This window comes from Arachis hypogaea, chromosome 5, assembly GCF_003086295.3.
Source record: "Arachis hypogaea cultivar Tifrunner chromosome 5, arahy.Tifrunner.gnm2.J5K5, whole genome shotgun sequence".
In the NCBI taxonomy this organism is placed as follows: Eukaryota; Viridiplantae; Streptophyta; class Magnoliopsida; order Fabales; family Fabaceae; genus Arachis; species Arachis hypogaea.
The window spans coordinates 91,288,966-91,302,840 of NC_092040.1; the positions used below are offsets into that span (position 1 = coordinate 91,288,966).

Below are 13,875 nucleotides of genomic sequence, written 5' to 3' on the forward strand. Positions count from 1 at the left end.
TTATGGTCAGAGGGAGTGCTGTCGTAAGACCAGACCGTTTCTCTTTTCTTTTTTTGGGTCTACGCTGATTCGGTATTCTCTCCTCTTCTTCCCGCAATGCCCTTCCCTTCTCTTCCTTTTTACAAACGTATGGTGCAGAAGAATTCAGGAAGCTAGGGAACTATACCTGCTGTGCAATCATCACTCTGATCATCATGCTGTTTAGTCAAGACCCTGCGATTTCTCATGCAGCAAGGGCCTACTGCATACACCTGATTCCTGCGCTCTTCGGCTACGCGGTACTTCAGTCCCTTATCCGTTACTTCCAGACTCAGAGTATGATCTTTCCCATGGTCTTCACTTCAATTGCATCTCTCTGTATGCATGTTCCTATTTGTTGGTTTCTCGTCTTTAAATCTGGGATGGGTCACGTTGGTGCCGCGTTAGCCATTGGAATTTCGTATTGGATCAATGTTATCGATCTTGGTTTCTATATCCAGTATTCTTCGGCTTGTTCAAAAACCAAGATTGTGTTTTCTAGAAACGCTTTGCTTAGCATTGCAGAGTTCTTCCAATATGCTATCCCCTCTGGACTCATGTTTTGGTAAATATTGTTCATGTGACTAACCATTTTGTTTTGAATACCATGTGTTTGATAAAATGTCCTTCGTCTATTTTTTTTGTTTTTTCTTCATATCATGAACCAATTTCAATGTTTTCATTTGTGTGTATGTGTTAGTTTTGAATGGTGGTCATTTGAGCTGCTTACGTTGCTTGCTGGACTCTTGCCTAATCCGCAACTCGAAACCTCGGTTCTTTCGGTCTGGTATGTGGAATTCAGTTGCTGAAGTAATATAACTCGAGATTTGATCTTCTCATTTGCATGAAACTCTTGCTTGCAGCCTTAACATAACTACATTGCATTACTTCATTCCTTATGCTGTTGGAGCTTCTGCAAGGTTTGTAGCACTCTGTTGAATTCATTCTGATTATTAGCATTGCTCTTATGCTGTCACCCACTAATGCTAAATTACAAGGTATATTTAAATATTTGCATGATCTACAATTTGTTTTTCAGTACAAGAGTTTCAAATGAATTAGGAGCAGGGAATCCAAAGTCAGCTCAAGGGGCGGTTAGAGTGGTTGTGATCATAGGCATTGCGGAGGCGTTCATTGTCAGCACTTTCTTCATCTTTTTCCGGAACATAGTAGGATATGCTTACAGCAAAGATGAGGCAGTTGTGGACTATGTTGCTAGCATGGTTCCCCTTCTTTGCATGTCAGTTAGTGCAGATAGCATAATGGGAACACTTTCTGGTGAGTTTATTTCAATCTTGGTTTTGCAGAAAAGAAACTTTGATTCGGATATGCAGCCATATATATAGCTTCAATTTTTTGTATGTGTATATATATACATGCAGGGGTTGCAAGAGGTGCAGGATTTCAGCAGATAGGAGCTTATGTAAATCTTGGAGCCTATTACCTTGTTGGGGTTCCTCTAGCGTTGTTCTTGGGATTTCATCAACTAAAAGCTAAAGGGCTTTGGATGGGAATGATATCAGGTTCATGTGTACAAGTAATCATTCTTGCTGTTGTAACAGCATTAACAGATTGGCAGAAAGAGGTTAGTTTTGCTGTTATTGTGACTTATATTTCAATGTATTATTTTGTTCAAGCAAATAGAAACTTAGATCAGAAAAAATAAATTCTTAATCCTCATTTGATCATTTTCTCATGATAGAAATATTGGGGGAAATGAAAATCGATTTTAAATTTATCCCAGAATTTTTAGTTAAGGAGATCAGAGAACAGAAAATAAAAATTATTTAAGCAAAGTTTTTATTGATTTATTATATTTGAATTATGTAGAAGCAAAAAGATATGTTGATGTCTAACATTCTATATACACGTGTAAAATAATTTTATATTGGTAATGTATTAAAATTAAATTTATATATATAACATTGGCTCTTAAACATATAGACAAATATACGTATTTGACCTATAATAGTATATATGCAAGAATATATATATACTCAAAAGAATAGTAGTTGTGATATTATATTTATGGGTTTAGAAGGACACATAATAAATATAAAATAAATATATTAAAAATTTAAATTTTTATATTTTTCTTAAGACCCATGATAGACAAATTCTATATTTATATATTGCTAAATTATGTTGTGCAAATGAAATCAAATGTGCTAGAATAATATATAATACTAGACATAAATAATAATATGCATGGATGGGAGACAAAAGATAAGGATCACAAAGGATAGTGACAGGCAATTCCCTTTTATTTCAGTGAACTTATCTTTAGCAAAGCGTTGGTGTATGTCATATGAAACTTTGTAGAAATATTCAAACCACCACTAAAAAAACCACTTTTAACAATTATTTATTTTATTTTAATTTTAATAACAATACAAATAATTATTAATATATTTATTGGCACTTAAATATTAATCGTTTTATATTTTATTATTAAATAATTTTAGTGTTAATCATACAATTATTAATAAAAACTTTTTAATCACAAAAAATATATAATTGTCATTATAACATATAGTAATAACAGCAAAAATTTAAGAATAATTATCCAAATTAGTTTTCAAAGATTTTAAAAGTGGATATTTCAGTCATAAAAAAAATTAATACCCAAATCAATTCTCAAAATTTTACTCCAACAGACAAATCAGTCCTCAGTTTATTTTTTGGCAAAGTAATTATCCAAATCAGTCCCTAAAAATTTTAAAAACAGACATTTTAGTCCCCAAAAAAATTAATACACAGATCAATCCCTAATGTTTATTCTATTAAACATAACAGTCGTCCAAAAAATATAAAATAAAATTATTATATATATATATATATATTACAAATACATACATAAAAATTTAATGAATAAATTTATTATTATTTTTATCAAAAAATACAAAAAATTATAGTACAATATTATTATACAATTAATAATAATAATAATAATAATAATAATTTTATTTTATATTTTTTGGACGGAGAACTGTTATGTTGGGAATTGATCTGTGTATTAATTTTCTTTGAGGATTAAAATATCTGTTTTTAAAATTCTTGGAGACTGATTTGGGTAATTACTCTGTCGGAAAATAAATTGGGGACTGATTTGTCTGCCAGAATAAAATCTTGAAGATTGATTTGGGTATTAATTTTTCTTAGGGACTAAAATGTCCGTTTTTAAAATCCTTGGAGGTTGATTTGGGTAATTACTTAAAATATAATTATTGCAAAAATATAAACTAAATAAAATATATAATGATTATTATATTATTACCACAAAAATTTTTCTATTAAAAATAATTTTTATTATAATAAATAAATATTTTAAAAGTACATATAAAAAAAATTAAAATTCAATTTCTAAATTTTCTTTTTATTTTATAATACTTTTGGCCATTTATAAAATAAATCATAATAAATATTTACTTATCGTAAAATTACTAAATTTTTTAATCACACTTAAAAAAATTATATCAAAATTTAATCTTTAAAATTTTTTATTATCTATATATATATTGAATATTTATATCAATTTTTAAATATTTTTGTAGTATCTTTCTCTAACAAATTTTAAAAGTTACTTTGTGTGTTTGTCCGCCACTTAATAATATTACTTTTTTTTGGGCTCCAACACCCTCATTTATTATAATAACCCCTTTCCTACTTGAGAGTGAGATTGTCATTTGTGAAACGATGGAATCTATTATTGCCTCATCATTCTCCTCGTCATTAATTGTGATATAATGATGAAAGCAGAATATTTCCTGCTTCACTTTACTTAGGACGGCTAATGTTGGGATTTTTCGATAAAATAAACAAATTTATATTTTTTAGATCTTATACTTTTATCATGATAAGGGACAGATGGGCTGATTTTTTTTTTCTTTTATATGAAAAAATATTAATATTTTTATTAGAAATAGAATTATTTGGTGTAATTATAAGAAGGTGAATTTTGTAAGTAGAAAATTAATATGTGAATGTTACAATACGTAGGGAGCGTGTTAAACACGGGATAACATCTTGATCAAGACGCAAAGATATGTTGAACACGTGACAACATCTTGGCCAACACGTAGAAGACGTATTATTGAATACAATTTCTACAATACTATAATGCACTTCAAATATCAATATTCAACCAAAATACCATCTCTATTTTTATATTAAAAATAATTTTTAAAATCAAATACAGAAAAGTAAAATCATTGGAGTTGATGTCTGAATTTTTATTTTTAAACCGAAAAAAAAAACAAAATGTCCGGGCAATTTTAGTATTTAAAATATTAAAATTTCTATAAAGAAATAATTGTTATGGGTGATTTTTATTTTTAAAAATATAAAAAAATTGTGGATATAATTTTTATTTTTTAAAAATTAATTTTTTTTAAAAAGCAAATTGTGTGAATTCTGAAAAAACACACTCCCATACTTTTGTATATATGGTCATTTTCATGCTAATCAGTAATCACCATTAGCATTATCATATAAAAAATAACAACCTAATACAGGAGTTGAAAGAATATTAATGTTGATCCTGGTAATGGGTTAGCTTTATTTATTTATTAATGTTTAAAAAATTTGCGTTAGTTTTATTTTTCTCGCTTTTTTTTAGAAAATTTTAAGGGTAAGTAATTTTAATTTATATTAATCAATAGTCTAATACTATATTTTTAGTTATTATTTTTAAATATTGTTAATTAATTTTTAATAAAAAATAATAAATAATTGGCTGCACTTTTTATAAGATTTTTTTAGTCGGAGCGAACTAGTTTAGTGTTAGAATAAATGACTAAACTATTGATATTTTATATTAAAATTGATTTCTTATTCAATTGTTTGGGTTTGATTTAGTTAGTTATATAATTGTTATTGAAATTAATATTACAAACTAGGAACTGAATCTACAAATAGTTTTCTTTTTTCATATATGAATTCGTATGTTGCTAAACATATATAACAACATAATTATGTTATATATATATATATATATATATATATATATATATATATATATATATATATATATATATATATATATATATATATACTAAAAATTAATTATTAAAAACTATAATAGACAAATGAAGAAATATGAAAGATAAAACTAATTGGGACACGATTGTATCATTTAAGGGTTTATTACTCTTAATGTGTAAAAGATTTTACAGTTGACATAGATAACTCTTCTAATCAACATACATATATCTCTTCATTCCTTGGCAAGAACTAATATAATATAGTGGAAAAGCATGCAACCATGCATATCTCTCGTATCTACATGGCAAGAATCCATTTAGTTTGTGTTTTCATTTTTTATTTTTATTTTTAATATTTTTTATTTTTTAGATTTTACAAAAAAAAAAGGTTAAAATTATAGAAACAATAAAATCTTGTTTTTTATTTCTTTTATCTTTTATTTTTATTTTATTCACAAAATTTAAAAAAAAATATTAAAAATAAAAATAAAAAATAATATAAAACGTCAACCAAATTCACCGCACCCTAAACTTTTAATATAACACACAACAAAATAATTCACCATTAATAAGCTACCTACCTACTCAATAAACATCAAATACTTCAGCCATGGATCTTATATGATCGACATGGTCAGTTTACCAAGAAATAAGAAATTGATCATCAAAAAACTTTATTATATATGATGATAAATAGAATGGTTGTGCATGTACAATTGTTACCTACCTGTTGTGGAAAACGAACCGGATTATATATATTCATCATCATCCAAAATCAATATATATAGACTTGTATTAATAACATGTATATACAAATAGAAAGAAAAGGAAAAGAGAAGAACCACTAGAAATTATTGGAATGGGCGGTTTTGGGAAGACACCTATTCGACTAGACTCATCCCAAACCGCCCATTCCTACAACTTCTAATAGTTCAATCTCTCATTCCTTACTCTCCTCCTTATAATTTTTTTTTTTTAATTTCACTCAAACTTGTGTATTAGAATTCATCTCTTAGCTTCTCTTTTTATAGGCATCTCAACCCACCATGCCCTTGACACATTGTAATATTGAAGCCTATGGGAGGCAAATTTGTCTTTTTAGAAAGGCTTTAAATTAAAGAACAAATGCTAGCTTAGGTGTTGCGTATGAAAAACTAGTGGGGAACTCGAATAAAAAGTAATAAAGTGGGAAATAGGGACGAATAATCAGGCAAAATTTAGGGTTATTCCTAAAATCACTTAATTGTTCTTGTTCCTTAATGTGTCACTAACACAAATGGAATCCTTTGGCGTTTTAGCAAAGATTTTTTCATTGCAAATCACTTTTTTATTGCCCTTCCACATCTATCCATTTTTTTGAACAGGACATCTATCCACTTTTAAGCAGAGATTCTTTTAATGTTTTTTAGTGTTGTTTTCTTAGTGTTTTACCTCTAATTAAATTTGAATTTGAAATAACGAAGATTATTTCACAAATATTATTTTTTTTTCTCTGTAAAATTAGTTGTCCAAAAATTTAAATAATAAAAAAACATATTATTAGTAGTTATATTTCTAATATGATGTTCTTTGACGCAAAAGTTTTTTTAATTTATTTGTATAATTTTTTTTTGTTTTATGCTAATTGTTTTTTCGTTTTTGTAAAGACTAAAGAGTAACAGTGATTCAACTTAGACTTTTTTGTGTTAGAAATTTAGATATCATCTTATGAATTTATTTTGAAAAAAAAAATTTAAGTTTATAAGAAGAAAGACAAAAATAGTAACATTTTTAACACCAAAAAATAAATAGTATCTTTGCATGTAATTAATAATCATATGTGTTGTTAAGCGCAACATATATAGAAAAAAAGAGATGGAATTTGCATTGATGTGAGAGTAAAACTTTAATATATAATAATTCTTTTTTCAAAGCAAATGTGTGTAAGATCAACCCACCAAGCTAGGCTTATTGGTTCCTTATGGCCAAATTTCTTTTGTGAAGAAGCTTAGTGTCAAAGATGATGATTACTAAAATCAAACAACTTGATGCTATTATTATTTGTTGATATAAATATTCCAAATTAAAGGGGCATACATTATATTATTGTTCTACTATGCCAAATTATTTCAAACATATAACGATAAATTAAAGGTTTCCCATACTTATTAATTTCTTATAGTATAAGCCAAAGTCTCTCAAGCAGCTGATGTTAAAGGAAAAGGGTAGCTTCCACAAGTCACTGCAATAAAAAATACCAAATGTTAAAATTGGAAAGAAATAAAATATGGAGGAAAATAAATTATACGAGTAGGAGCATTTTTATATATATATATAATAAAAATTTGGGTATTCAACATAGTTAGAGTTAATTAAGACATATTTCAAAATTCTCTGAGTGTTTATACAGATTTTGTAGCATATATCTTTTTATATATTAATAAAATTTTGGTGTAATACTCAGTTATTAAATTTTGTGATGTTTTTGAAAATTTTAGGAGCGGAATATTTTTTTTTCATGTATTGACAATACACTTCAATTTTAAAAAATATTTCAAAATCTAATAAGTAATGTTACATCAAAATTTTACCAATATCTAAAAAAGTTAGCCGATTTTGTATTCCATAATCCGAGGTTTTGTTATTTTACCATCAAATTTTAAAAATTTGTTAATTACTATATATATAACAATAATAACAATGATGGTTCTCTCTCACCTTGGGGTGAAAATAGTTGTAAGGAAATGCATCTTTAATTAGAAAGCAAATAACGGGGCTGCTGCATTGTTTGAAATTGATGATGATGATGATCATATGGCATATACGTCATCATCTCATTATTAATATTATTATTTAGTTCATTATTAGATAATGGAAGAAATTGAGGCAACATATTCATCTGAGATGGCAAATAATATTGCATCATGTTAGATAATTGATCCGACGGCACATTTGTGTGCTGCATCATCATCATTGATTGATCGGACGCCAGATATGAACTCTGCATCAATGTCTCAGATTCATGTTGAGGAGCATATTGTTGGTTTCCTAACACCATTTCCTATATATATATATAACGGGAAGGGGAAAAAAAAAAGTAGCCATTAAAAAATAAATAAATTAAATTAGTTAAAATATCAATGTTATACAACATTAAATTTAATTTCCTCTAATGTATATATAATATATACTCAACCCCATATTCATCTTCATAGAATAACCATTTTCCATGAAACCAGCAGTAGAATGAGATTTTGATAGGATTCCATAATAATTCACTTCCTGTTTTTTGTAAGTATATACCGTAGCTTCAAGTTAGAACTTAGATATACTATAGAAAGAGTATATGAACCAAAAAATTATCAGCAAAAAACTAAATAAAATTATATTAATTTATATTAATAATTAATTTTAAATTTTTTAAATTCTAAGTAAATCTAACTAAAACCTATAAAAGTTTTTCTCTTCTCTCTCACATTAACCTACCCACCTCCAACAATTACACACACATATCTCTCTCTCACCAATGCTGCTGGAAGCGCCGGCCACTTCCATGCTCTCCGCTACCCTCAACAAGTGCATCTAATACGAAGTCCACCTTCGACTTCGTCACCGACGCCGGAGACTGACGTCCCGATTCTTGATTTGGTCCAACAAGTCTTTGATTTCAACCAGCTCGCAACCCAGTACCTGAACCAGGTGTGAATGGTCCACAAACTCTCCCTCCATGTCACGTTCTAGTTGAGGAAGGAACAAGGAGAGTGCAAAAAGTCGAGCGGAGACAGTGAAAAAGGTGAAAACCGAAATGTTGGGAACAACATCCTTACATGCTTCAAATGTTTGCGTACAAAATATGTCCATGATAAGCGCTTGTGGCTTGTTTGGCAATTGATTTAGTACTTTATTCAGACATTTTAAACTTTCATTTGTGTTGATACAAAGGTGGGTTACGCCCGGAGTTTCGCTATTGATCAAGTTGGATATATCAATGGTTGGGAGGTCAACAATGTCAAAATGGGGTGGAAGGTTTGATGAGTGAAGAAGACTGTTTTGAACCGAAGAAGCTTCGGTGGTGATGTTGAAGAATGTGGCATGGAAGCCATGGTTGGTCACAAGGATCTTTGCTAGCTCAAAGAGAGGTGTGACATGGCCTAGCCCTGGACTAGGGAGAAAGCCAACATGCGATCTTTCAGGTGTGAATTGAGTTTCCACTTTATGAAAAATTGCTATTTGTCAGTATTAATTATAAAAAACATTCATTTAATAAGAAAAAAAATATCCTGATACTTAACAAAAGAAACATTCAATTATATTTTAGCAAAAATAATTAAATATAAAAGAACATCCATTTAGTATGAAAAAGAAACATTCTAATACTTAACAGAATATATATATATATATATATATATATATATATATATATATATATATATATATTAACTCGTAGAGATTTTGAATTCACCCAAAGGTATTTGGCTGGTTTTTGGCTAATACCCTTTTGGTTCCGTAGCATTGCTCTATACTATAATATAATCTGAATACAATAAATAAACTTGAATAACTGCATAAGTTCCATCAGTTAATAAATTTTGCAGGATTTTTTATTTAACTAAATAAAATAAATCTAATAATTATCAAAATAAATAATTTAAAAAAATTTACGAATTTAAATACTTTAGTCTTATCTCGTTTACAGTGTAAACGAGATAAGACACGTCAGCTGAACCACGGCTATTTCGTTTATACTGTAAACGAGATAGATTGTAAACGAGATAAGGTCGTACCGCACCTATAAGTATAAGTCGTTTATAGCGTGTCTCCGGTCCCCATTTTGACTTAGTCAATCTCTTTCTCCCATCTTTTTACTTTTTCATACCATATTTGAGACTAATACGGTGATGGCACGCCAGGCGGAGAACGACGGAGACATCAACAGACTGAACGAGACGTCGCACTACGCCGGGGCGGTCGACGCCAAGGTTAGTTGCGTTCTGTTTGGTTAATCTAAGTATGTGAATATTGTTAGGGTAGTCTCGTAGTGACAAGCACTGAGTAAAATGCTTTAGGAATTGGTCTGTAGGATGAATTTAGAACTGTATTTGCTTGTGTAAGATTGTTATGACTTAATTAGGATTTGCTTACTGGTATATGTAATTTAGAGACATGTGTAGACTAGAAACATGAAAGTATGTTCTTAAGTAGAAGTAGCTCTATGTTCTTAAGTAAACTACAAAAATTTATGATTATCTCTTTATAAGTTATTTTTTTTTAATTCCGCAGAGGCCTCGCCTTCTACTGCCCCGCGAGTCAGCCATACCATTTTTCCACTGGACGCCATCGTCCCGTATCTGACTGAGGCCGGATTCGGCGACACGGTGCCCCTCAGGGACTTCACTTTTGACAATTCCCTGATTTCGACACTCGTGGAGCGATGGCGTCCGGAGGCGCACACGTTTCATCTCCCGTGGGGTGAGGTCACTATCACCCTGCAGGATATGGTGTGCCACCTAGGCCTACGCGCACACGGAAACCTCGTTGGGGGTGCCTTTGTGACTTCAGTAGATGGTACCAGACGGAGACGTGGGCCATGGTGGAGCAGCTGCTTGGTGCCAGGCCTTCAGTGGCGGTACAGCAGGCTGCGTAGAAGAAGGAGTCCTTCACGCTGAAGCTAGGGGTGGCAGGAGTACCTGAACCCGTGGGTACCCGCCCCGTCCCTACCCGGTCGGGGCGGGTTTTTGTCATGGCGGGTTCACTAGTGGGGCGGGGCGAGGTCGGGGTTAGGGTGAACCCGCCCTGAAGTATATATTACATATAATAATACAAAATAAAATATATAATATAAATATATAAAACTAATAAATATTATTAAATATAAAAATATATAAACAAATTGTGTGGAGACAATGGAGTGTGGGTGTGCGCCTCACTCTCAGATGCAACACTGTAACCCGAACACTATTCTTCTCTTCTCCATGACTCCATATTCCAGAAACTATTGAGAGGCTGAGGCTGAGAGCAATAGCTAATAGAGAACAAGCTTCTTGCTTTCCTCTTCTCCAAGTCTTGCCGGTTGTTGTCGTTCTTGCCTTCGTCCTTCGTCCGAGAGCAGCTGAGCAGCGCTTCGCCGCCAACATCCTTTGTCCGAGCGTAGAACCAAGCCCCTGTCCTCCGTCCGAGAGTAGCTGAGTAGAGTTTCGCGACCGTCATCCTCCATCCAAGTGCAGAACTTACCCGACGTCCTCCATCCTTCGTCGTTGTGAGTCTGTTGCCGTTGCTGTGAGTCCATCGCCGTACCCTGTGAATCCGTCGTTGTGAGTCCGCTGCGAATCACTTCTTTTTTGGGTAATTTTTATTTAGGGTTTGTAATGTTCTCTAATTTTAATTCGAGTTATATTTTTGTTCTAATTTTTATTTGAACATAAATATTTTGCTGCATGCAATTTTATTTGTATGAAAACCTGTTCAGATTAATATGACAAAGATGGTTGAATCATGCTTATTTTGTCACTGTATTTTTCTCTTGAATATTAATTTATTTATTTATTTTTATATATAATATTCAATTATAAGAATAAAGATTATAGTAGAGTAAACAAAGTGATGTTCCTGTTATTCATTTTATTGTTAGGCTTCGGAGAACATTGGCAACATAATCAGATTTGTCATTTGTGATGTGCTAGTTACGCATTTGATTCTCATTTCTCTTAGTTTATATGAGACTTCGAAAAGGTCGAGATTTTGTTTGTTTCATCGTACCACAGTCATCTTTAAGGCTCCGTTTGGTTGATGTATAGGATGAGACATAGACACAAAGACATAGACACTAAAGACATAGACATAAAATATTTGTGTCTATGTATTATGTTTGGTAAAAATAATGAACAAGACACAAATATTTGAAAAAGTCTGAATTGCCCTTCATTCAACCACAAATTTTACCAACACCGCTACACACCCATCACCTCAAAGGCTACATGTCATAACCATTAAACTTTTATTTCTTTCCGTATTTTTTTCTTCTAATATCATCTCAAATTATCATTTAAATATTAAATATATAATTTTTTTGGAAAAAAATAGAAAATCAAAGTCCGAAATTTATCAAAGATTAATTAAAATTCAAATAAATAAAAAATTAAATGTATAATTTTTTTAAGAAAATAGAAAAATAAATTTGGTTGTAGAATTTAAAAGAGGAAGTAAAAAAAAGAAATATTTGAGGAGATAAGAGAATAAATTTTTGAAAATTTAAAAATTGAATAAGGATAAAAGAGTAAAAAAGTAGTGTCTCACAAGTTGTGTCTCAGTGTCTCATTAAATTGGAGGTACACTAATTTAGTGTCTCCGTGTCCATTTGTGTCTTTGGTGTACGAAATTACAATCACACTTTTGCAATCCGCACAACTAACCAGCAAGTGCACTGGGTCGTCCAAGTAATACCTTACGTGAGTAAGGGTCGATCCCACGGAGATTGTTGGCTTGAAGCAAGTTATGATTATTTTATTATTCTTAGTCAGGAGATCAATTATGATTATCAGTTTGAATTACTAAAAAAATAGAAGAGCGTGAAATTATTACTTGTTGTGCAATAATGGAGAATATGTTAGAGTTTTGGAGATGCTTTGTCTTCTGAATTCCTGTAATGTAATATTCTTCTCATGCAAAAGTGCAAAGTTCCTTCCATGGCAAGCTCTATGTAGGGTGTCACTGTTGTCAATGGCTACTTCTCATCCTCTCAGTGAAAATGGTCCAAATACTCTGTCACAGCACGACTAATCAGCTGTTGGTTCTCGATCATGTCGGAATAGAATCCATTGATTCTTTTGCATTTGTCATCACGCCCAACACTCGCGAGTTTGAAGCTCGTCACAGTCATCCAATCCCAGAATCCTACTCAGAATACCACAGACAAGGTTTAGACTTTCCGGATTCTCATGAATGCCGCCATCAATTCTAGCTTATACCACGAAGATTCTGATTAAGGAATCTAAGAGATACTCATTCAATCTGATGTAGAACGGAGGTGGTTGTCAGGCACACATTCATGGATTGAGGAAGGTGATGAGTGTCACGGATCACCACCTTCTCCATAGTTAAGCGCGAATGAACATCTTAGATAGGAACACGCATATTTGAATGGAAAAACAGAAATAATTGCATTAATTTATCGAGACGCTGCAGAGCTCCTCACCCCCAACAATGGAGTTTAGAGACTCATGCCGTCAAAGAGTATAAAATTCAGATCTAAAAATGTCATGAGATACAAAATAAGTCTCTAAAAGTTGTTTAAATACTAAACTAGTAACCTAGGTTTACAGAAAATGAGTAAACTAAGATAATTGGTGTAGAAATTCACTTCTGGGGCCCACTTGGTGTGTGCTGGGACGGAGACTTAAGCTTCTCACATGCCTGGGCTGTTTCTGGAGTTGAACGCCAGGTTGTAACCTGTTTCTGGCGTTGAACTCCAACTTGCAACCTGTTTCTGGTGCTGAACGCCAGACTGCAACATGGAACTGGCATTGAACGCCAGTTTACGTCGTCTATCTTCGTGCAAAGTATGAACTATTATATATTGCTGGAAAGCCCTGGATGTCTACTTTCCAACTCAATTGAGAGTGCACCAATTGGACTTCTGTAGCTCCAAAAACTTCATTCCGAGTGCATGGAGGTCAGAATCCAACAGCATCAGCAGTCCTTTTTCAGCCTAAATCAAATTTTTGCTCAGCTCTCTCAATTTCAGCCAGAAAATACCTAAAATTACAGAAAAACATACAAACTCATAGTAAAGTCCAGAAATATAAATTTTTCCTAAAAACTAATAAAATTATACTAAAAACTAACTAAAACATACTAAAATCTATATGAAATTACCCCCGAAAAGCGTATAAAATATCCG

At 31.3% G+C, this 13,875-nt stretch overlaps 1 protein-coding gene across 1 annotated transcript; it reads left to right on the forward strand.

The window, feature by feature from the left end:
* Window positions 1-194: 194 nt before the first annotated feature.
* Window positions 195-4,173, forward strand: LOC112801904 (protein DETOXIFICATION 14). The gene is made up of 6 exons (XM_025844853.3): window positions 195-583; window positions 719-805; window positions 882-938; window positions 1,058-1,296; window positions 1,401-1,603; window positions 4,018-4,173. Exons 1-6 carry the CDS (start codon window positions 195-197, stop codon window positions 4,027-4,029), a joined length of 987 nt encoding a protein of 328 aa, XP_025700638.1. The 3' UTR covers window positions 4,030-4,173.
* The last annotated feature ends 9,702 nt before the right edge of the window (window positions 4,174-13,875 follow it).